Genomic DNA, 26,399 nt, shown 5'->3' with positions numbered 1-26,399 from the left:
CCCCTTTTTTTTTTTTTTTGGAGTCTGAATCAGAGAATGTGCTAAACATGTGGCTTGCAGGCAACCGGATTTCTCTAGTAGGAAGCACAAAGAAACATTTTCTCCCTTTACTTGGGTTGCTTTTATTTAACATTCTTAAGAATGATTATCTGAGTTCAAGAATCATATTTCCATCGGTTCTAACAAAGAAGAAAAAAAATACTCATTTCACAATAAGATAGAACAAAAGCTTTTTCTAGCTGTCAGTCAGTCTCCAAACTAATAAAAACTCCTGGGACTTTATGTATTCTTCCCACAGGGAGCAGAGCTGGTATAACATAGGATACCTTTATCTTACCGCTTAGGTGTAAAAATATTGCCTAAGCAGAACTGGCAGATTCACCAAATAAACAGAATGGTGAAATGAGTACAATATTCTTAGATGTATTAACAGCTAAACAGGCTATTTATGAGAAAAAAATCACTTAAAGCTTGCTTGAACTCTTTTAGATTAGTCTAACAGAAACACAAAAAAACCAATGGGAACATCAAAGAGAAAAAAAACCACGGAAAAGTCAACTTCTGCTACTATATATAATATCAAACACATATACATATATATATATTTTAAAAACCATGATGACACAGTTTTGTTTCCAAGTATGCTTTCATATTACAGATCTCATCTTCCATCCTTCAAGCCTGGTTGACAGGATATAGGATCTCCTTCTGTATGTTTTGTATCCTCTGTCTCTTCCTCCTAGTTTCACCAGTCAAAATTCCATGCCACCCTTTAATAACCATGCTAAACACCCCCTATTCAATGACCTCCAAATAATCAGAATTAACTTTCCTTCTCTGACCTTTAGTATTTTATATTTGCATCACCACCCACCTAAAAAACTGCAAAATGCCAGGCTTCTTGGGATGTTATTGTTAAAACCTTTATATAAAGTGAAGTCCTCACCAACTTGTATGGCCAGAGTTTAAAAAAGAAGTCACAATCGTCGGAAGTCAACACAAGACCTTTTCTGGAAAACACTGGAGAATATACTATGCAGATGATAAAAATCAGGACTGGACATGGCTCCTGGGGTGTTTGGGTAGAAGTCTCCTAAGTTACATCTCAAAATCTAAAATTATTGTGATCTGTTTTACTCCTTTTGTCTGTGGTTTCCTCTTCTTCCCCAGGGTCACATACCATCTGGTAAACATAGCAGCTGAAGACCCTGCTGGGCTTCTGCTCTATGTGTAGTACCAAGTCTCTGTCAAAGTAGACTTCATGGCTGTACGTCTGCAATGAAAACACAGGCAAATGGGATTTCCTCTTCACATAACCATGTTCAATACTGTTTCACTAAGATGTCACAGCAACTTTAGGGATGCTCAACTATATACTTGAAGGCAAAATAGTTGCCAGAAATAGTTTGTTTTTCATTATTTGTGGATATGCAGATGACTTACAAGAAAAGCATTACACAAAATATTAAGAATGAAGAGTCCTGGACTTAGATGTCTGAATACCCAGATTCTATTGCCAACATTGCTACTATTTCACTTGTGACCATGGGCAAGTTGCTAAATCTTTCACATTCTCCAGTGATAAAACAATGATTGGATAAAGTGACATCTACTGTTGCTTACAACTTTTATATTCCATATTACTCAGGAGAGACAAATGCTTCCAAGAGTGCTTGAAAACTCTACATGATTAGAAGTCTCTATTAAGTAACTGTGAGGATTCAATACAGAAAACAGAATTTTTATTTTTCAAAACATTACCAAACTTGTAAAGTGGGAGGAAATCAGACTGTGGTCAGACAGTATGTCTCAGGAGAAAACATGAAGCTTTAAGACCACTGGTAAGCAGGCATCCTCTACTTTCTAGGGGAGAAAGGCTAAAGAACTCATTTTGTCATGTGTGTAGGAAAATCTCTTTCACATGGTCATTGGTAGAGATAAACCTGGACTGACATGAACACAGTGACATCTGTTCCAATAAAAGTCAGCTATAAAGAAAACTCTCAAAACTCACCACATCCCATGACTCCATGAGTGGAATACTTTTAAGTAAAGTTCCATATTCATTACAGTGGAAATCCAGGTGAGCTTTTCCTTCAGCATCTATTTGAGTAACAGCTACCACAGAAAGCAAATCCAACTCATCTTCATAGTCGACAATTTTGAAAGTCTTACGGAACAGAAGACAAAGTAAAATAAATGATGGGCAAAATCCAGTTTTGATTATTTCTACAGTTGTGGCTTAACTATTCTAACATTATAAAACTATGTAGAAAGAAAAAGAATGGGTGGGAGCATAGATAGAAATGTTATCTCCAAAGGCTGAGCTGATTTACCACACCCTCACACCTTCTTCCTCTGGGCCATGAACACTGACAAACACATCTAAGTCTAGTAAGTGAAACATAAGGCAAAAGTCACAATCATCAGAATATAACTCAATAATTTTCTTAGAAGAGATTTCCCTAGGAAGCGTGCACATCAACACAACACAAAAATAAGCTAATAATTGTTTTTTCAAATTATTTTGGTCCTATGAACACTTCTACAAGCAAAATCTCATGAATAATTTCAGTATGAAAGGAGAGGATGATGGGGATGCCCTGGTTTAAATAGCTTGCACAATTCTACTGACTTAAGGTTGCATGGAGCTTCCTGACCTCTATCCCAGGACAAGTTCATGCTAGTTTGGTTTATTATTTCTGGCTAAAGTCATACCTCTTGTTCTGGGTCATCATCCAGAATGGTAAAACTTCTTTTTACCACCCGTCCAGAAGCTGTAACAGTGGGTAGGTTTTCATTCTATCACATGGAGAGAAATAAAAAGCTATGACAAGTACCGTTATATGTAGTTGATGGCAAGACTAAACAAATTTGTTAAAACTAACCAATCCTTCTTCAACATCCATAAGTCTTTCCTCAGTTGAGAAAATTCTGAATCAGTTCCAGATCCTCCAATTAGTAAAAATACTTTATTACAATAAAATTTCTAAAGAATAAAATACCAAAATAGGCAAAAATAAACACAGAGGTTACAGATTTAGTAAGTGGCTTGCCCTTCTGATTTCTGCCTTAGTATAGTATAGCAAATGAAAGAGTGGACCTGCTTTTTTCTCTGCATGATTTTCTTCATGTTCTGAATTTGTATGCTAAAGAAAAAGAATCATTTGGAATTAAAGAATGGTATGTGATTTTTTTAACCCAATTTACCCTAGGTTTGCACAATTAATTAAACCTAGAGGTCAATAACTTATCAAAAAAAAATTTAAAGAGAAACCCAGAAAGGAAACAGAAACAAGCAGAAGATAAAGCCAATATAATTGACTCTTTTCAAATCTCATAGGCACGTGGGGCTAAGACTGGCTACCCATATAGACAAAATGAACAGACTTTTACAGGACTGTGTTGTTCTTTTCAGCCACACTAAAAGGCAAACACATTTGCACGTTATATTCTTCTGTAGACAGTGATACACAAAGGATTTTAAAGTACTGCTGACTTACTTTGTTCTTCTCTCTGTTGGCCAAAATGACAAAATCTTCGGAGATCTGATGCTGGGCGCTATTATTTTCTACTTCACTTAGCTTTAAAACTCTGAAAAGGTAAAAAGGATTCTAAGAACCTAAGACATCAACGCAGCATCAAAGTGTCAAAGCTGAACTACTGAAAAGAAAGTGAACAAATGAAACTTATACTAACATCCCTGAGTCAGTTCTCTTCTCCTCATGACTCCACAATGTTAACATCTGATTACTTAAGTGTCCAAAACTTTCTTCAAATTTAGAGATTTCGTTAAACAAAAGAACCCACTGGACTTGTGGCAACAGGTGCTACTGACGCAGCTTGCTGAGGCTTACACTAGCTTCCACGCTGAAAGTCCTTCTAAAGAACCTCCTCTCTGCATCCGGCAGTAAGTCTTTAATGTTTCAGCATTAACAGTGGCATTATAGTAGATACTTACCTTTTTATTTCTGAAGATAGAATTAGTTATCAATGAACAACACTAAACGTTAAATATAATATAGACTGCATTAGCAACTTAGTCTAAGTTTTCATGATAGAGTAATATTTTAAAACTGCAAATGACTTAATACTTTTTTTGTCTTAGCATTATATTTAAAGATTTGGGTTTTCTGAGTGTAAATGGCCTCACAGATCAAGCTTGTTAAGCAAGTGAAAATAAAATAATTTTCTCACCACCCACACAAATCTTTTCCACAGCATTAACAAGCATCAAAAGCACAATGTCCTCAAATCTTAAGAGTCTCAAGTGCAAGTGAAGAGAGAGCAAGGAGGAGCAGCCCCTGTGGCCAAGGAGAGCTGAAGGCCTTCAAGTTTTGCCAGAGACAAAAAAATCAGATTATATTTAAACTTCTTAATTAGTTATCTTAATTAGTGCTGATATTTAAGAGTGCCTATCTTTTAAAACCTGGCAAAAGGACAACACTCTGTGAAACTTATTTTCTTAAACTCAAACTAATATAAAAGATGGGTGGTAACAAACAGGAGGAGTGAGATTTACTGAAGCTGAACTATACTTTTTATGACATGCTGTTCAAAGTTAGTAATCTTTTTTTCATTAAGTTCCTTTATCCTCCTAGAAACTGATCTAGAGTAGACTAATTATCATGAGGCATACGAAATAAAGAATGCGGACATTGCCCTTCTTATTCAATAGATACTCATCAAGCACTTACTCTGCACGAAGACCTGTGCTCCATGCCAGGGTTACAGGTGTCAGCAAGACAGACCCTTTCCCTGTTACGGAGTTCATGATTCCAAAGCAAGATGTTTAAACAGAGAGCCAAACAAATAATTAGTTTAAATTTCTATAAGTACTACCAGAAGAAGATGGCATAGTGGACACAGTGAAAATATGATGGGGGAGCTAATCTAATGAAGGGTCCAGGGAAGGACTCTTTGAAAAAGGGACATTTAAAGGGCCATAAGAGATGGACAGAAATTAGGCAGATAAGGGAAACAGACTCCAAGCAGAGTGCACAGGCCCTCAGCTTTCTGAAAAGGCAGCATGACTGAAGTAAACTGAGTGGGAGGAATCTTTTAGATTGGCTCACTATGTTGGTCTTTTATCTTAAGTGCAACAGGAAGCCATAAAAAGGTTTAAGCAGAATTCACATGGTTAGGTTTCCGCGTTTGTTAATGTTTCTAAAAAATCACTCACGCTGCTAAGAAGAAAACAGACGTAAAGAGTAAAAAGTAGACTCTTGGAGTCTGGTAAGAAGGCTATTACTACAGTCTAGGCTAGTGACACCAGTGGTCTAGCCAAGATGTGACAGTGGCCAAGGGTAGAAAGAGGGAGATTTAAGACATGTCAGCAAAATAAATGTTAGCAGCAAAATAAACTGGATTGATGGGATATGTGGGGGGTGTGTGTGAGAGAGAGAAAGAGAGAGAGTATACAGGCAAATGCAACTGAGTGTTCAAGAACATGGAAACTGATGAAAAACAAGAAGGTAACAAAGTGTTAAGAATGAGTCCGACTTATGACATAAGCTCAGATGAGAGGTTTAGGCAAACATAAAATTCTTTTGGAGTTTTGGTGTATACATGATCTTCAAAGCCAAGGGAATAAACAGAAGAATCAAGTAGAAAGGGAACAAAAAAGAGGGGAAAGAGGGTCTAATCCTGAGGACATCTAACAGTTAAAGTCTGGGTCAGAAGAGGAAGAACATGAAAGGATATTAAGAAAGATCAGAGAGGGAGGAAAATATTCAGGAGCACTGTGGTGTCAGGGAAGCTAAATGAAGAGTGTTTTGATTACATGAAAGATGTGGGTAAACTAAATAAAATAAGGTTTACTTCAAACAACCTGCTACTTCTCCAGCAGTAAGACTGTCTTTTAGAACAAAGATAAATCATCTCTCATTAATCTTGGAGAAATGAATTAAGACCTGATGTGAAGGAACCAATCTGTGATCTCCTTTCCTTCATATGTCATCCCTTATCCATCAACGAACTTATCCAAATGTAGGATTTATAGACAGTAAGGGTAAGGTTGAAAGTATAAAGTAACATTTTCTAGATGCCATTCTCTGAGGAAGCACCCTACAAGCAGCTAATAATTTCCACAGTTGGCTCAGTAATTAGCTGGCAAAAATAAAGTTGCCAATAAATACTACCATAAGCTACTTTTAACTTTAAAGTAACTAAGGAAAATACTCACTTGACCTGATTTGGGCCAACATGTATTATTCTGCCAGAAGCATCAGGGTGGAAGTAGATCCAATCAGATTCTAAAGAACAACATTCCATTTCTTGGACCCCATTTTTTGCCTGAAGTTGGGACAAAATATTGAAAATAAAAATTAAAGGAAAATAAAATAATTTTCAAAACCAGTATCAGTGATAGTCAGTAAGTTAAAGGTATGGGAAGAGAAAATATGAACCAGCTGATCTGGGATGTATATTAGGGATAAATTAGGATACTCAAGCTTGAGAAATCCACAACATTTAAATACAGAAATTTCACAGATGTACCATGCACCGTGCCTCACAAATAATAACTTAAGTTACCATATCTCAAGCATCTAATTTGTGTCTGGCACTGGATTACATGTTTTCTACTCATTATTTCTTTTGATCTCAGCAATTCTTGAAGCATATATTCTATCCTCACCGTATGCATGAGGAAACTGACGCACAAAGAGGAAAAATCATCTGCATAAGGTTCTGCACCTACTATTAATAAACAGTAGATTAGCCTTCAAGGTACATGGATTTTCCCTTATTTAACTGTCATAATTATGTACTTGCAGTCTCCCGCAACTTCGTTCTCCCTTTCCTATCCTCAACAAATTGTCAATCAGAACAGTAGATAGCACAAAAATAAACATGCAATGAAACAGGTCGGACAGTCTCCCTGCGTAAGTCAGATATTAAACTAATGCTAAGGAAATGGTCTAATACTACCTAGCACTTAATTAGAGAGATTTGTTTCATACTGGTATATTTAAACATTAAAATAAAGGAAGAGATACTGCCATATGGATCACATATGTAACAAATGTTTTACATTACACACAGGAGCACTGGGGACTAATACCATCATGGATACATTAACTTTACTGGCTTTATCCAAGTCATTTAATTTCTCCAATGTAAAATGAAATGACACCTTCTTCTTTATCACTCAAAGTTTTTGACATATGAAAGTATTAATTCCACAGCATATACTGACAGGACACTCTGTTCCAGGTATGACACTAGGTGTTAATACCTGACATGCACTAAACATAATCTTGGTTATCTGGAAGCTCATATTCAAGAAGGGAGACAGAAACAAAGTAAGGCCGTGGAGAAAATAAAGTAGTCAAGCCATAATGGGATATTATCAAGCATCCAACCAAGGTAAGCAGAATTTCAGGAGCTTGAACTTTGCCTTAAAATGAGAAAGTGGCTTGAAAGAAGAGATAGCACAATCAAAAGCACAGATATGTTTGTCCATATAGCATGCATGTGCAAAAACGTGAGTAGCAGACAAAATTAAATAGAGAAGCAGAGTGTCCAGTCATGAGACTGGAGAGGCAGGCAAGGGCTACATCGCAAGTACTTTGTATGCCATGTTTTTTAATAATTGGAATTTAGCACATTTTATGTATCAAATTAGCACAGGTATTTTAATTTTTCAAGAACCTAATGATTTCTAAGAGAAATGGTTGCATTATTGTATTTTACATATAAGAACGCCAATGAAATTAAACATCTTGGTTGCAACCACTGACTTCCCTAATGGTCCAGTGGTTAAGACTTTGTGCTTCCACTGCAGGGGGTGTAAGTTTGATTCCTGGTTGTGGAACTAAGATCTTGCCTGTGTTATGCAGCATAGCCAAAAAAAAAAGGTTAATGTGTCCATTTTGGCATCATCTCCAAATGCTCCTTCATGTAACATAAAACTTTTTAATGTTTTTTTAAAATAAAACACATAAACATGTACACATAACCCATATCTTTCTTTAGGAGACTATTCTCTTTATTATAATATCTAAACACAACATGCGAAGGAAACATTCTCTCTCGTGTTAAATACTAGGCAGCATTATTATCAGCTTCTGGAGTTATTATTTGCTCGAATGCTAGTTTAAGGCTCAGTTTAATAGACAGTTACAGGTCATTTTCTGAATTCTTCAGGTCCCCTGCACATGTTTTTGGGCTACCAACTTTTCTGACTGACAGGTGCAGAAGTAACGCACAAACGCATCATTAAGGTAATGTCACTGCAACGAGGTTGTCTAGCAAAGTACTGAAAACTCCCCTGGATTCAGCAGTTATTTATGAATGTGCTAAAATACCGATATGACTAAATGTTACAATTAGTAATTATACAGAGTACTAGATAGCCATGCTTGATGTAGATACTGAAGGCCATTTTATACACACACATAAAAGAATATATTATCAGTTCTTATTTAGGAAGAATATGAACTATGCAGGGTTTGACTGGATAGAAATTTCAACGAAAAAGCAATATGACAGAGTCCTTGGTGGCTGAAGGATGTCCACTGCTGGGATATGAATAACCAAACCACAAACTTGTGGTAAACAGTCCCCAGAATCCACTGGAAAAGAGGATGTCACTGGGCTGGGCCAAACAGGAGGTGCCACATGCGACAGGCTGATGAGAAAACCCAAGGGAAGAATGCTTCTGCAAAAAAAGAAAATCCAAAGATACTATGCACAATGTTCCCTCGTGGCCATGATCTAAAGGGAAATGGATAAACAGACCCAAGACCGTGCAAATCTTTAGGGTGGTGAAAGGTGACCGGTGACTCTCAAAGCCACTGGGTCCAACAGAGACTGACTGAGAAAGATTCTGGAAGAGAAGGGTGTGGAATAAGCTGAGTCTGTCTCACAGAAAGTTAATTTGATGTATCAAGAGGTTCCAGAACTAAAGTAAATCAGCAATATAAAACAAGGATATATAAACAGCAATATAACCCTCTCCCCCGTGCACTCCCTCTTCTGCACTCATCTCAACCACTGTACTGAATGCACTGCATTTTCCTTGATCTACCCATCTGCTCGGTTTTGAACTTGTGAGAAGGGACGGTCTCCAGCCAAGTCTGGCATATAGTAGGTCCTCAATAATGTTTACTAAATGATAAATCAATGCCTAAATCATTTCTAAAAAGAAAATTAAGAAAATTAATTCAAAGGGTAAAGATTTCTATTGTCTTGCTATATACCCTTTCTTCCTATTCTGCCATATATGACTTTAAAATATCCTTGAAAACTTGGTGTTTCAATGCTTATACTGTGACCAACAAAATACTATCTAATTCTGCTCTGAAAAACCAAGAGCAACAAACTGTGAAGAAGCAGAACCAACAACACATTCCACCAGTAATTGCAGGGGCAGCCTCAACACATTCCACCAATGGTTTCCACTATGGAGCTTCTGAGATGCTTTACATGAGGTCAAGGAGACGGTAAGAAGAAAAACTAATACATCTTTGGTGCCCTGAGAATTTTTAAATGTTAATAACATTTTAAATTCTGGGTAGTACACACAAGTGTTTGCTATATTCTTTGTGTTCTCCTGTACTTTACACTGTTTACAAATTACCGATACAAACTGAAAAGTAATTCCTGGGAACGTGGACCAATTAGAGAAAGTGAAAAGTGAAGTCACTCAGTAGTGTCCGACTCTTTGCGACCCCATAGACTGTACCCTACAGGCTTCTCCATCCATGGGATTTTCCAGGCAGGAGTACTGGAGTGGATTGCCATTTCCTTCTCCAGGGGATCTTCCTGACCCAGGGATCGAACTGGGGTCTCCCGAATTGCAGGCAGATGCTTTACCCTCTGAGCCATGAGAAGCAGAGAATAAAGAATTTCTGATATTAATTTACTACTAAAGCCTGACCACCATGATTTACCAAGGAATTGTCCTTTAGGGCACAAATATGGAAAACTCCTTTCTGTTTCTTCTTATTAGGTGTAATGATGTAGTGCCAAGGATGGCCTCCAATCTGAAAAGCATTCTCCAGCGAGGACACCTCAAAGAGCAGTGGTGGTGTATCTGCAGAGATGGGCGAAAGGAATTTATTAGCTTCTTTGTTCTGGTAGCTTTGGAACTTTCATTAACTGAATTCAACCTTTCTTTGCATGTATCATCTATTAATTTCTACCAAGGAAAAATGACTATGTTCAAGGAAATAAAATACAATCTGGAAAGAGGCTTACTGATAAGAAAAGGCAAGTAGCAAACAGCTGCTAGGTTATGAGTCAACTTTCTAGACTTCCATTTTCAGGATATGTGTGACATGCAACTGGAGGGCAATAAAGTGGGCTGAAGGTGCCCATGATGGCAAAAAAATGACAAGGTCCACCTAATAAAAGCAGTTGCCATTTAATAAGTACCTCGGTTAGATACTATTTCCTACTCTCGTAAAAATCCAACCAGGCATTAGGTCTAATAATTCCTTCAAATGTGAGGAAGAGATCTTTCATATACCAGACTAACAGGTTATATTTAGCAAACTTTACAAGAGAAGTTGCTTAAGTTGCTTAAGTTTACGCAGTAGAAGTGATATTAGTCATAGTGAAAGTAACCACTTAGGATGGGTCTTGTCACAGTGGAAGCTTTATCAAAGGAGAGCCACTACTACTAGTATTAGACAAGTTAACTTTAAGGTAATTTAGATATATCTTGTCAGCAACTGTCTTTTGGAGGTTGACACCACAAAAGGACTATCTGTTAGTGCTTCCTAGTCCTCTTCTTTGATGATACTTAATTTTATACGGAGTGTAACAGGCTTACTTTTGGAGACAAGCATAAACAGAAGGTGCTGCTGCTTCTGAAGACCAGAATTCTTTGGGGAGAGCCCTTATGAGGATACCGCTTGGCCTGTCTGGGAAGGTGTCTAATCTGAGTCCTTTGTTTCTAACTTCAGAGTCTAATCTTTGGTTTATGAGGCCACCACCATCTGTAAAGGGACTTGTCTGAGGGAGAGCATTCACTACAGAGTCACATGTTACATACAGAAGTGTGTGCCTGGTTAGGCCTCTGCATAAGGGCAACTTACTACTTAAAGCTACACAAAGGAGAAAAACAAATAATGAAATGTGAATTCACAAACTGTGTCTTCAGGACAAAGAACAGACAGATACAAACAAATCAAGTACATTTAAAATACCCTTGAAGAAACCTTTCAAGGAAAGGGTGATATTCTTAATATATAAAGCGGTTTTTTTTTAAGCAATAAGAAAACTGTTGACACCCAAATAGATAAATAGGCAAAATACATCAGTCAGTAAATTATGAAAGATATATAAACATCGTATGTGATAACATGGTGGCTACCAAATGATGGTGGATGAGGAGAAGAATTATGAAGAGAAAAAAAGTATAATGAGAGTTTGAATTGGGGGTTAAAAATTTAAGTAGGGAAGTTGTAGAGAATATAAAATAGGAACTCATAATGAAAAAAAATTAATACAAAAAGGTGTATTTAAGAAGAAATACTTCTCCTATAAGTTGCTAATAATGGCCCCAAAGTAGCATCAGGACTTGGCTCACTACAACTCTGGTGTGTCACCATTAGCCCCAAGATCCCAAATTTTGATCTCTAATTCTATTCTCAATTGAAAGGGCTAGGAGTTTGCAAAGAATGGCTGATTTCACACCCTGCGATGAGGAAATCTCAGTATTATTAATATTACAGGAATATTCTTGTACTTTTTTATAAGCACAGCAAATTTTAAAAACCTAAATGTCCATAGTAAACTGGTTAAATAAATTTACAGTTTATGCATATGAAAGTGAAAGTTACTCAGTCGTGTCCGACTCTTTGTGATCCCGTGGACTATTCAGCCTATAGAATTCTCTAGGCCAGAAGACTGGGGTGGGTAGCCTTTCCCTTCTCCAGGGGATCTTCCCAACCCAGGGATCAAACCCAGGGCTCCTGCATTGCAGGCAGATTCTTTACCAGCTGAGCCACAAGGGAAAGTTACACATATAATGGTACATAAATTAAGTTCTTAAAACCTCAAGGAGCTTAATTAGCATGTGTACACATATAGAGAGGACTACTCTTTGGCAAAGATAATACAACTGCATTCAAAAAGTATCAGAAAAAAATATAATGAAAACTAAGTTTTCCTTCCATGTGATTCCCTCAAAAGTAACTATCATTTATCATTTTTCTGTGTGTCCTTCCAGATACTTCAAGCAATCCTCAAAGCATGTGCTCACATCTATATTTTTAACATATGCATATGAATACAACACAAATGAGGCTTTTTATACACATAGTTTTGCACTCCTTTTTTCACTTACTAATAAATATTGGAAACTTCTCTATAAAGGAGCAAAAATAATTCCTATTTCTTTTTAATAATTAAGTTTATGACATAGCCAAACAATGAAAGAATACCAATGTCACCTATCAATATATATATTGTTTCCAATCTTTTTTTGTTAGAAAAATGTTATAATTATATGTTTGTCATTTTGTACACATGTGAATGTATCTGGGATAAATTTATAAAAATGGAATTGCTCAAGGAATACATGCATTTAAATTTTTGAAATATATTGACAAATTGTCCTCCACAAGTGATTCCAACAATAAACAACAGTGTCTTTTCTATACTTTTACCAATGCTGTTACCTAACTTTTTGATATTTGAGAATCTAAATAGAAGTATCTCATGGTAGTGTTAACTTGCACTTTTCTTATCAGTGACATTGGGCTTTGTCCTTTCCTAATTAGAAGTCACTTAATATTCCTCTTCTTCTGCACAATATCCTTTGCTCATTTTGTTGTTGTTGCTACACTGTCATTTTTTCTTATTGGCCTGCAGAACTCATATATAATGAGGCAATTACCCCTTTATAATGTATGTTGCAAATATGTCCCCTATTTGTTGTTTGAATTTTGGTTGGTTTGTGTGTGTGCTTTTATTTACTTTTGTTTCTGCTTTTACCATGAAGCACTTTTTATGCAGCCAAATTTAGCAATCTCTTCTTTAATGGCCCTGTGGTTGTGTCAGAAAGGTCTTCTCAACTCTGCGATAAAAGGATTCTCTAAGTTTTCTCACAGAACTTTAAAATCTTTGATCCACCTATTGTTTCTTTAGATGTAAAGAGACAGGACTCCAACTTTATTGTTTTCACAAGACCATCTATTAAATAATCCCAATGGAAATTAATATTTGTAATATATTAACATTTAAAAGTGGATTAGGCTTCAGATAACTATATGCAATGAATCTAAAAAATTATATGGTGAGTGAAAGATGCCAGACAAAATTACATATCATATGCTTCCATTTATACAAAACTCTAGAAATCTAGAGTGAAAGAAAGTACATTCACATTGCTGAAGGCTGGGGATGGAAGGAAATTGACTGGAAAGGGCACTGGGGAACATTTTGGAGTGATTAAAATATTCTAAATCTTGATTGGGGGAGTGGTTTCATGGATATAAATATTTGGCAAAACTCAAATTGTACAGTTTAAATGGCTGCATTCAAGTGCATGTAAATTACACTTCAAAAGAGTTGATTTTTGAAAAAGCAAGTTACGAAACAGTGTTCACAGTATGATTCTTTTTTTGGTTTTAGGCATATATACGTTATAAGATTACCCAAAAAACACAGAGGTGATAGCAGCTAATGCCATGCAGGATGACTGAGTGTTTTAAACTTTCTCTATTTTATCATTATTTCCTAATTCTTCTATAATGAAAATGAACTGCTTTGTCTTAAAAAAGTTACTTAAAGTTAAAATAAGTATTATTTTGTATAGGTTTTAATGATCCTGAAAAACAAATCTAGAGAAATAAACTGGATTTCAGTCAACATAGTCTGAAAAAATACACAGTTTCCAACATAATATGTCACTCTTCTAAGCTAAATGTCTAACAATTACTGTATTGTTTTACAATGGCACATGATTTCATACATCATATTTTCAAATGTTATTGTTTTAAAGCTGATAAAAGTGAGGCCCACAGAGGTTAAGTAATTGCTCACTACCATACCACCAATTAGTAGTGGAATTTCATTCTCATAGAAGCAGACCAAGATTGTGATCCCAAATCCAGTCTTCTCTCTGTAAACAGGGACCAAAATCACAGCACAGAGGCTCCATGAGCTTTCTTTATCACCCCGTTCTTTGTTTTACTTGCTTATTATTTGCATTTCAAAGAGAACAATGCTACAATTTAGGGAAACTCTCTTCAAAATACTACATATTAGTTATCACTGGAGTCTGTAGTTTTCAAATTCTTAACAGATTCCTGCCTTCTGTATTAGGAAATGGCAATCCACTCTAGTATTCTTGTCTGGGACATCCCATGGACAAAGGAGCCTGGTGGGCTGCAGCCCATGGGGTCACAAGAGAGTCAGACATGACTGAGTGACTGAGCACACACAGGAGGTACTGCTAAGGCTGCTTTTACAAAACTGCCTAATTCAGTTCGCCCAAGACGCCTAAGAATTTGAGTAATTTTTTAAAATTTTATTTTGAGCTTCTTGGATAATTGGCTATACTGAACTCTCTCAGTCCTCATACTTTGTTATTTACTAATAAAAAGAACATTTCCTTTCTCACAATTAAGTCTTTCATTTGTTTCTTGATCTGTTGATGATGTAATATATAATCATAGAAAAAAATTGTATTTTGACTCATATTAGAAAAACCCTTGTAGTTTTACCTAAATATGTTTATTGGTTAGAAGTAAATGTCTGCAACATGATAAAAAATACTTTTTAATGAACTAAGAATAAAGATAAACATTAGGATAACAAAATATATTTTCTTTTTAAATTTACTCATGATTTTTATATCTATCTGTATTAAGATAGATGCAGATTGTATTGATGAGATGAACTCTGGTCAGTTATGGTTTATCTGACATACTTTGCTCAATTTTGTAGCAGTTTTCAACAAACTGCTGAATTTGATAAGCTAATTAAACATAGAACATTTTTATTATACTTACAAAATTGTAAATAATTTTCTTTTTTGTGCCTTATTGATCTTTAAGTTGGATAAATTTCACTGAATTGCAAAACTTGAAGTTCTAAAGGAGCTAAGGTATTATCATTTGTTGCAACTTATTATTCTGTAGATAAGGAAATCAAGACCAGAAAGGTAAAATCACTTGCCAAAGGTTACAGATCTCTGGCCAAGCGAGGCCCAGTATCCCCAGGCCTTTATTTCAGTGAATAACAGTTTTCTGTGAACACTTATGCAAAAGCAAGGAATACTCTGCATAGGAGCAAAATGAATTGAATTTAGGGAAAAAAACATTTGGATGATTACAATTAATCACTATCAATACAACCACTTAATTTTTAAGGTGAAAAAAGTACTATATTGAAGCCATACCTGTGACTTTAATATTACAAGGAATGCCAAAGGGAGCCTCTCCTACAGTTCCAGTAGTCCCACCCCATCTGCATGCACACCCTAAGTCAAGTTTCTGTTGCATGAACTAAAAACAAAACAAAACAAAAATGGTGGCTTTAGCACCTACTTATTTGCTGTCCGGAGAGAGAAAAAAAGAATCAAATTCACATGTATATGACAGAGGAAATGTCTTTAGTTATTTAAGGGCCTTTCTATTTATCTTCCCACCCCTCTTTTAAAGGTTCCTTTGCCTTTCTGCATTTCTACAGTTTTGTAGAGCTGAAATCTATACGAGAGCCTTATGTTAAAAATATCTCCTTAAAAAAAAAATCATACCTCCATTCAAATCTCAAGTTAATCTGAATATGGCAAATTTGAATATTCTCTACCTGCTTGGTGATGGCTTGGAAGCTATAAAGTCTGACCAGTCCTGAGCTGTACATCACAATCAGTATTCCATGAGACAAGGTGGCATCTGTGACGTTCCCGAAAATCTGAGGGGAAAGGTAGACATCACCTGAGAAAAGACCAGAAGGCCAATCCTCTGAGTTTTCACCGTGGTATGTGTATCTGTTTAATATTCAGTTTACCACTACAATACTGCTGCCTAACATTCCAACTTCATTATAATTTAGGAACTTGCAGCTAAGGTATTATTAGGAGTGAGTGGCAACCTCCAGGGTCTCAAACTGAAGTCCTAATGGGAATTTAATATATATCCTTCAAAACGATGCAGCAGCTTTCATTTATTCCAGTTTTTTCAAAATCTTTTAATAACAAATCCCTTGCCTTATGGACATAGGTGTAAACTGAGCCCTTTTAATTCTACCATGCAATATTTGTATGGCTAAATAAATACCGGGAACTATTCTTTATAAGATATTATTTATAAAGGTACCTTTTTCAGCTAGTGGTGAAAAGATCCGATCTAAGAAAGTAATTCTAATAAAAAACAGCCAACTGGAGAATTTTATCATTACCTTGTTCTTTAAACAAGAACTATTTGATTTTTTAGTCATATAAAAACCAAACATGTTAAAGACCAAATACACACAGAAACATTTAACCTAGCTGATCTTGAGTAAGGCTTTGGCTCCTTGTTCCCTGTCTCTGTTCTGTGCACTGGATCCTGTTGTGATGCTCCACAGAGCTCTGATAAAGAACTTGATTCTGTGCCTCTTTTAATATTTAACAAAAGCCAACCAACACAGGCAAATATTCATAGCAAGGAAAGAACAAGTAGAAATTAAGTGGAAATCTGTTTCTGTTTCCACTCAAGATAAATCACTTAGTAAAGGTTTACTACCCCAGCAAAGAGCTTAAAGTACATTCTGAACCTGGCCCCCGGGTAGTCTTATTATGCTTATGCATGGTAAGTGAAAGATGTACTTTAGTTTCAAATAACCACAATCAAAATCAAATCCCTCAGATGATTATCTTGATGTAAGAATAAATAGAAACAATTTATAACTACATTCCTGTTGTAGACTGTAATAAGTATACACAATTACTTAATCCACAAGCACAAAGAGAACAATTACATTCATAAGTTGTGTTTTTTGTCATCTCTTAAAAGGATAATTATGGTTGGCTTTGTTTTTGACTAGCCCATGACTTTCTATTCCCTGATCCTTGTTCCCCACTTTGTAAAGAAGGATTTGTGTAATTCAAATGTATTTTCAAATAGTGAATGCTAAAATAAAGTAGCCACTCTATTTTAAAATTTGGTTTAATCTCTGGAGTCAAATATAAGTTCAAATTCCAGTTTCTCCATTTACTGCCTTTAGGATTTGGGCAGCTGCTTTTAACTTCCTAATTAAAAATGTTACCAAATACCTAATCAACAATTAAACAATAATATCACATCTTAATGTCAAAAAATTAATATTATAATTAAATCAGAAATGAGTTCTTACCGTTTTGTTGATCTCCAGAATCCCTATGAGTGAAAAAGGTAGCACACGGAACACTGCAAGGTACAGCAAAACAGGCTGTTGAATGCCTGCCTAAAAGGAAAGACTAAAATCACAGACCACCCTCAAAATATATTAAAACCACTATTTTCCTAGTGGTTACCAGTGGGTAAAGGGGACAGGCAAGGGATAATACAAGAATTAGTGCATTAAGAGGTACAAACTAGTATGTATAAAACAAGCTACAACGATATACTGTACAACACAGGGAATAACCCAGTATTTTATAATGACTATAGATGGAGTATGGGCTTCCCAGGTGGCGCTAGGGTAAAGACTCTGCCTGCCAATGCAGGAGACATAAGAGACAACGATTCAATCCCTGGGTGGGGAAGCACCCCTGCAGGAGGAAATGGTAACCCACTCCAGTATTCTCACCAGGAGAATCCCATAGACTGAGGCCCCTGCGGGGCTAAACAACCTATGGGATCACAAACAATCGGACACAACTGAGTGTCTGAGCACATAAATGGAGAATAACCTTGAAAAATCATGCATCATTGTATTGTACACCTATAATGTACACAATACTGTGTAACAACTATACTTCTATGAACATTTTTTATAAAAAATTTTTAATTAAAAAATAAAAGCACTCTATTTTCATCAATTGAAAACCATCCTCTATCAAATTGAAAAGCTACTTAAACAGGAAAGCCTACATGTTCAAAATATGTCCACTAAACCTTTAGCCCTTCAGACACTCAAAATACACACACACAAAAATCTATTAAAGCAAGCATAACAGTAAGCACTTCTTAACAACACAATATACTTTGTAAAAAACATACTTTATATAATACATAACAAAATGTATGTATGTACTAGGTAATAGATGTTATAATATAAATTAATATCTTGGGTTATAATATAACACAATTTAATTTATATTGTAAATTGGAATTCTCATCAAGAGCCTAATCAAAAGACGCAGCATTACCATGGTCATATACTACAATAACAAGGCTAAATGAAATAGAAAAAATATCAACAGTTAAAACTTGAGTGATTTATCTGCTTGAAGAAAGTAGCTTCTTTACTTTGAAAAATAAGGTTTAGTGAATATTTTTCTGCTATGGAATGGAAAGTAATCTGTTGTACTTCCCCAGAATGGCTTGAAGAGAATATTTTAAATTGGTGGTAAACAATTTTGATAGCATGCTTCAGAAATCAAAGATCATTAATTCTCTCATAACAAATTTTCAGACAAGTTCCTCTGGAAACAAATTATTTTACTGAATTTTTAAAGATGCCTACCTGCCGGGCCAATGTTGAACCTTTGTTCTGAGCTGACTTAACAGCAATGACTTCTTGCGGAGTGTCCCAGCTCAAGTATCTTTTAAAAGAATAAAGAGAAGTTTACTCATTTGGGTGTTTCCTTATACTTCAAATCAAAATATAATAGATATTTTATAAGTGAACAGTTTTTCAGTTACTTAAATTATAAAAGTAATTTATTTAAAAAAATAAACAAAAGAATTCCCTGAAGATCCTCATATGCATTTATTACTATTTATATATATATTTATATATATATACAGTTAATCCTTCTGGAGTCTCAATGAATAAAAATTGTGTTTGATCTGTCAATATTCAAAACGTAGAAAACCAAAAATCATTTCTGATGTAAAACAGGAGTGAAGTGAAGTGAAGTCGCTCAGTCGTGTCCGACTCTTTGCGACCCCGTGGACTGTAGCCCACCAGGCTCCTCTGTCCATGGGATTCTCCAGGCAAGAATCCTGGAGTGGGTTGCCATTTCCTTCTCCAGGGGATCTTCCCAACCCAGGGATCGAACCCAGGTGTCCTGCATTGCAGGCAGACGCTTTAACCTCATGTTACACTCACATTTGGCATGCTTATATTCATTCTAAAAATTTATATCTAATTTATAAAACTATGAGTTTATAAGTAACAGTTCTTAGATTATACTAGGCAGGTAATTTAACTGCAACAGACTAGCTTTCAGAAAAATCTACCAAAAAATATATCCCACATAAAAAATACTATTAGTAAAAAGTAAATTTTTTTTAAAAAGGGTATCTGACAACTACTAGAGGTTAGTTACTTATAAGGAATACAAAGGTAAATGACAAAGGATCTCCATCCTTAGATCTTCAAAAGCAGTCATGAGGAGAGATAAACAGATTTATAAACTGAGATCCACATATACAATGGAAAACTTAAAAAAAAAATCTTGAAATATCCTAGACCATAAATCTCAATTTTTCATAATCAAATTTTAAACAATAGAGTCACAGTTAATACCTGAATTTGCAATATGAAGCAAGATATATTTTCTCAAGGACTTTTCCCGTAGTTGCTGATATACGAAGTAGCCAATTATGAGCAGTCAGTGCTATGAGTGAGGATTTATAATCTGATGGATTGGGAAGCATTTCTCCCTTAAAAGAGATAAAACTGAAACTGCTTGATCATGAACAATCTACAGTAATCCATATCCAAAGAAAACAGCTAAACAAATACTCAAGTAAATTTTAAAAAGAAATATTAATGCAAAAATAAATAAGATGAGGAAAGATTAAAATTCTGAGAAATGATTTTCATTATTAGTTTATTAAGTCAGCTTATTCACATAGAGTGCTTAAGCAGTACCTGAAATAATTATTTTTTCATTTAGTCACCAAAATTGGGCCTCTTTTGTGACCCCATGGACCACTGCCTGCCAGGCTCCTCTTTCCATGGGATTTTCCAGGCAAGAATACTGGATGGGTTGCCATTTCCTTCTCCAGAAATAATTATTAATTATTAATCGTTAAGTATTCAAAAAATGTTAGCCAATCATCATCATAATAACAACAGTAATACAACTAATACTAATGACGCTTTTATGATAACAATAAGAGTTCTTAAAACCAAGTATAACATTAGATAGCATAAGCGATTAAGAGTCATTTCCTAGAACAGAGGTTTCTTTATTCCAAGACTTGTTTTCCGATTGACAGAAGTTAAAATGGGAAAAAAGCAATTTATCCCACTAGTCACTGTGGCTCTACTCTAACTCCAAATGGAAAGCTGACACCCAGAATCAAAGCAGCTAAAGGAGAACAGAGATGGACCTAGTTTTAAAGATAATCCCTGACTCCAATGAACTACCCTCCAAAAAAGGCACATCTGCCACTGAGGAGCTGCCTTAGGGTAGAAGTCTAAGGCAGGAAGAGAAAGAGAAGCCAAGGGTTCTACTTTGATTTGTAGAATAAAAAGGAACTTGAAAGATGCAAGTTAAGAATAGAGAAGTTAAAATTAATCTAATGTTACTTAGGCTGAAAAGTGAATAGAAAAGAATGCAGGCACATTTATTTTACTTATACACCTTAAGATTTGTCACCTCTTTCAAATATTAGGGAAAGAAACAAGGTTTTTGTGTGTGTTTGTTTCTTGGTTGTGAGTGTGTGTTTAAACTTATTAGGTACTCAAGTCTTACACTAAAATCACAGGCAATGATGTAAATTTTTTTATTCTTTGATGTCTTACATAAGTATTATCTCAAGGAATTTTTAAAGTTTTAAAAAATGTATCACCAATATCTTGCCTATTAAAAAAAAAAATTAGGTAGCAAACGTAATACGTTTGAGCTATTTTCCTAAACTAAAAGTTGTATTTCACACAGTCTCAGAAGAGAAGGGTGCTAGTTTAAATTTAGTTTCACAATGAGTATATTAACAACAATACTATATGCTTTGTTGTTTTTCTCAATGGAAAATCTTGGTTCACTTCAAATAAGAAGAGCAAAATGTTCAAAGAGAAGTGAGATTAGGAATTAGGTTACTGGAAACTTTATTTTTGTAAAGATTGCTCTAAATTTTTGTTGCTTCGCATTGATGTCTTTCAAAATTTTTCTCAATTAAGAAATCTGTCATCCTCTTCCCCTCATCAATGAAAGTGGATTAGAAGGCTTTAGATGTTAGGGGCAATATAGTTATTTTTAACTTTCAGTAAGGAGTTGGGGAAGAAAATGTAGATTTAAAGCTTCTTATTTTTAAAAAGGAAACTTCAATGAAAAGAGAGTAACTGTCCAGGGAAAACTAGAATTTTATGTACAAACAAGTCTTTTTTTTCCTTTTAAAGAATTTTAATAATAAATGCAAAGCATAGTCTATTAACTTTAAACATTATTTTTGGTCATATATTCTATTTTTCCTAAAAAACTAAACAGCCAGATTGAAAGACTGGATTAACTTGCTGCAGTACTCCTTAAATGTTTCTTATAACACTGATACCATGGAAAATTAATATTTAGAAATATAACTCAAAATAGGAAGTCCTATGATCAAAAGAGTTGGGAAAATGGTTTGACAATAACCATGCACAGTAGTATTATTATAATTATTAATAGTATTAAAGGCTCTGTGAAGAAATTCTACAAATAAATTTGTTTCCCAACTCCTCTAGCAAGGATAAGATGTTAATATCTGATGAAAAAAAGTGTTCTGAAAAATACACACAGGGGCAATACAGATATGATGGAATGAGCTTATCTATTATTTTATTTTTCATTTTTATCTTATTATTTCCTAAGAAGATTAATAGAGGAAACCCATAAGAATCCACTTTCAGAGTCATGAAACATAACTGCTGCCCTAAATATTTTATTGTCTCAATATATTAAGTAGAATAATCTCTTAAACACTGAGAATAACTACAAACTAGCTTATATTGCTTATGAAACCTTTAATCAGTTCATAACATTTTCTAGTTTTCAAGATTAAAAAATGGTATTAAAAGTTAAAAGTATATTCATAGTATTAACATATAATTTTTTAAGACAGAAGTTACTTCATGAGGAAAAATAAAAATAAAAAATATGCTCTCTTTTGCTTCCTTTCAAGGTTTAAGAATCACTATGATACTTAAATGTTTTATTTCTTTATACAATATATTAACAATAAGCAGTTCTTCTAGACTACAAATGCTTTAGAAACATGCTATAAAAGTAAATCTTACCACTGGGCATTCCCATAATAAAGCATCTTCTATTTTTTCTGATTTGGAACATTTTGGCATTTCATAAAGTTTTCGTGGCTCTGATGCAACACTAGGGGGAAAAAAGATTATTCTTCTTCATAAATAAGATAGTGTTTGCTTGGATTTCCGCGATTTTTTAAATTCAGAGATTTGGAACACCAAAAATACAACTTGCTGCTTGCTTTTGCTTTCCTCTTCTTAACTAAATGTCAACATTATTTTTTAATCACAAAATTCATAATACACATTCATAGAAAAATATCAAATACATAATAAATTATAATAGCACAAAACTATCCAATATTAATATTTTGGTTCAGTTATTAATATTTTGGCTCATTTCACTCTACTTTTTTTAATACACTTATACCCACCTGCAGATCATCTTCCAAAATTAGAGCATATTGAATTGTTTCTTTACCTTTTAACATTTACTATCAATATCTCAGTTGAATTCCACCTTCATAATCTGTTATTCCAACATTGTGAAATGAAAATTAAAGAGTTTCTTTCTTTCAACTAGTAGTAGAAAACTATAGATGAAAAAGATAAAAAAGGAAACTTCCCAAACCAGAAACAAAAAAGAATTAAAAAAAAAAAACAAAACAGAACATCTAAGGACTGTGGGATAATTAGAAAACGTGTAATGTACACATAATGAGAATACCAAAAGAAGAAGAAAGAGAACAAAACAAATGTGGGAGGTATCAAACCAATGATATCAGTGATCACTTTAAATGTGAATGGTCTAAAATACACCTGTCAGAAGACAAACTGACAGAGTGAATAAAAAACGGGACTTGAATATATGTTATATACAAGTAACCCACTTTAAGTATAAAGACACAGATACATTAAAAGCAAAGGGATGGAGAAAGATATACCATGCAAATACTAACTTAAAAAAAAAAGGCAAGCAAGCTGGAGTAGCCATATTAATATCAGACAAAGCAGACGTCCACACTGAAAATTATCAGGGATAAAGAGTAGAATGATATAATGTGAATGCCTCTAACAACAGAACGTCAAAATATTGAGACAAAAATGATGGAATACAAAGAGAAACACACAAATCCACCATTATAGTTAGAGACTTCAAAACACCCTGTCGGTATCTGACAGATCCAACAAGTAGAGTCGGTAAGAATATAGTTGAACTGACCAGTACTGACAATCAGCTGGCTCAAACTGACATCTTGAGACTACTTCAGCAACAATACATTTTTCTCAAGCCCATGTGAAGAGTTCACCATGACAGACTACACTCTGGGTCATAAAATACTAGAATTTAAAAGACTAGAAAAAAATATAAAATATGGTCTCATTGTGATGGATTAAGGTTAGATACCAATAACAGATAGCGGTAAAATCTCAAAATATTTGGAGCTTAAATGACACATTTCTAATTAACACAGAGGTCTGGCTTAGTGGTAAAGAATCCACCTGCCAATGAAGGAGACGGAGGTTTGATCCCTGGGTAGGGAAGACCCCCTGGAGTGGGAAATGGCAACCCACTCCAGTATTCTTGCATAGTCGGACATGGCTGAGCAGACAGCACAACTGAGGGACTGAGCACGCACAAAGGAAAAAGGATGCAGGAAAAACGGTGCTTAGAGGAAAATGCATGGCATTTCATATATACTTTAGGAAAGGAGAAATGCTTCTGGGCTGCTGAACACATGAAGATTCGGGAAGAGGGACATGCTCAGAGGGCATAGAATTTCTGTGCTCCTTCCCACATACCTTGCCCTATGCATCTCTTCCATCTGGCTGTTCCTATGTTATAAAGTTTTATAATAAACTGGTAATCTACTAAGAAGCCAGTCACCAAAAAAAAAGTCACACACACACAAAAATCAAGTATTTCGTGATTCAATTTTTTTGAAATGTCCACAATGGGTGAACCTATAGAAACAAAGCAGGCTAGCAGGTGCATAGGGCAGAGGGTGGTGAAGGTATGGTGGCGACAGCTGAAGAGCAGTGTTGAGGTAATGAAGATGTTTTAAAGTTAACTGTAGTGATGGTTGCCTACACGAACCATCAATGGCTCATCAAATCATTTTCACTGAATATGAATGTCAAGGATGTAAAAACTGAATTGTATGCTTTAAAGGGGTGAATTATTAAGCTGTTAAATAAGAAAATAACCCTACTTTTTTAGAGGCGCAAACTTAAGTACGGCATGTTTGGAATATGTTTTAAAATATTTAGCAAAGGTATAAAGGAAAAGGATATGGGGACAGATAAGCAAATGTGGCAAAAATCTTGATCCTTTTTGAGTCTAGGTAATGAATGTATGGGGGCTCACTATACTATTTATATATATACTATATCTACTACATTAGCAAGTCTGAAATTTTTCTTTTAAGACAAAGGCAAATACTTTCAAACCAAAATACAGAAATTCTTCTCTAAAATAGCATCTAATTGATAGGTACTTGGATCTCCTGACATCTGGTATCCCTTAGGCAGAATAAACTACTACACTATACTCAGCAATCTGTCAATTTTGCCTGCATTATAAATTCTTTTTAAATTGGTATTTACACAGATGAAACCTCAGCCTTTAGGTTTAACAAGATGTTAAATTATATGCATTTTATATCCTACCCTTATTTTGAACCCATTTTTCCATTCTGTTACACTAAGCACTAATGTAAGCATGTGTTTCTACAAAAATTAAAGGTCAACAGTCAAATAAATTACATCAAAAATTTTCACCAAGATACCTGCTGACACAGCACCGATAATTGTTAAAATATATTCTTCCTCTCTCATAGGCTATAGGTGATTTGGAATGAGTTGTCCAAACATTCTTAAATTTAGTACTTTCCTGAAAAACACAAGGAATTTCGGTTTAGGAAATAACTCATAAGTTTCTACTGTGCACCAATCTTAAATTGGATATTTAAATTTAGAGTTTTCAAAATAACTTCAAGTACGTTTTTAAAAAATAGTATGTTCAATTCTTCCTCACTCTGCCCTCACATTTCGGCTTCAGTGGGGTAATTACTTTTTAGAAAAACTGTTTGCAAGATATAAGAAAGTTAAAACTAAAAGCATGTGCTGCTGCTAAGTCGCTTCAGTCGTATCCGACTCTGTACGACCCCACAGACGGCAGCCCACCAGGCTCCTCCGTCCCTGGGATTCTCCAGGCAAGAATACTGGAGTGGGTTGCCATTTCCTTCTCCAACGCATGCATGCATGCTAAATCGCTTCAGTCGGGTCCGACTCTGTGCGACCCCATAGACAGCAGCCCACCAGGCTCCTCTGTCCACAGGCTCTCCAGGCAATAACACTGGAGTGGGTTGCCATTTCCTTCTCCATAAAGCATGTGACGGTTCTGGTAATGGATATTTACTAATCCCCCAGTTTCAAGGCCGGGATCACCCTGCCCATCACTTGCGATCTTCTTAAAAGGGAATTATACTGCGTAAAAACTGCAGCCCAGTAGTAAGCTTGACCCTCCCCTACGCCCCCCACCCCAGTCGCCCCGCTGCCCTTCGTTCCCCTCCCGGCCGGCAGGCGGTCACCTGGCACACCAGCGCCCGCAGGATGCCCAGGTTCGTCCTCTGCACCATGCCCGCGTCGCGCGAGAAAAAGCCCAGCGCCCGACGACTGAGCCGGCCGCACACGTTGGGCTTCTGGCTTGGGCCCATGGAGGCGCGGGCCCGGCCCAGCGGAAGAGGGGCGCGCCCCTTACTTCGGCGCCGGGAAGCGGCCGCTATCTCCGAACCTCCAGGCCCCAAGTCCTCGAGGAGCCCAGAAAAACTGACACCGGGAGCTGGGCCCGGAAGGGCACAGCTATGCGGCGAGGGACGACAGAGCCGGCGCCGCCTGAGAGCGGAGATTGGGCAGGAAAAGAAACCCCCTTCCGGGCTGGCCTGGCAAACACTCTCCAGCTCCGGACCCAACTGCAGACACTGCAACGTACTTAACGCGCAGTCTGCCAAAGCCGTTCACTTGCCGGGAAACGTAGTTCCCAGTGTCAGCAGAGGGATCTTGGCTTGTACCCAGAACTACAATCCCCATCAGGCAGCGGGCACCGAGCCCTTGCCGAGGCC

At 35.8% G+C, this 26,399-nt stretch overlaps 1 protein-coding gene across 2 annotated transcripts; it reads right to left on the bottom strand.

Moving 5' to 3' along the window:
* DCAF17 (DDB1 and CUL4 associated factor 17) lies at positions 1 to 26,337 on the bottom strand. 2 transcript variants are annotated; one of them, XM_040229332.1, is made up of 14 exons: positions 26,270 to 26,337; positions 25,065 to 25,168; positions 22,315 to 22,405; positions 19,618 to 19,754; positions 18,610 to 18,688; positions 17,296 to 17,385; positions 15,769 to 15,873; positions 15,359 to 15,464; positions 9,897 to 10,039; positions 6,185 to 6,294; positions 3,504 to 3,594; positions 2,719 to 2,802; positions 2,015 to 2,170; positions 1 to 1,273 (listed from the first exon to the last, which is right to left on the bottom strand). In XM_040229332.1, exons 3-14 carry the CDS (start codon positions 22,372 to 22,374, stop codon positions 1,106 to 1,108), a joined length of 1,329 nt encoding a protein of 442 aa, XP_040085266.1. In that variant the 5' UTR covers positions 22,375 to 22,405; positions 25,065 to 25,168; positions 26,270 to 26,337; the 3' UTR covers positions 1 to 1,105. The 2 variants fall into 2 exon arrangements, with proteins under 2 accessions (XP_040085266.1, XP_040085265.1); XM_040229331.1 differs by having other exon boundaries at positions 25,869 to 26,324.
* Between the last annotated feature and the right edge of the window lie 62 nt (positions 26,338 to 26,399).

This window comes from Oryx dammah, unplaced genomic scaffold (assembly GCF_014754425.2).
Source record: "Oryx dammah isolate SB20612 unplaced genomic scaffold, SCBI_Odam_1.1 HiC_scaffold_27, whole genome shotgun sequence".
NCBI classification, from domain to species: domain Eukaryota; kingdom Metazoa; phylum Chordata; class Mammalia; order Artiodactyla; family Bovidae; genus Oryx; species Oryx dammah.
The sequence above is the reverse complement of the archived record's forward strand: the minus strand, read 5'-3'. Positions and strand labels throughout refer to the sequence as shown.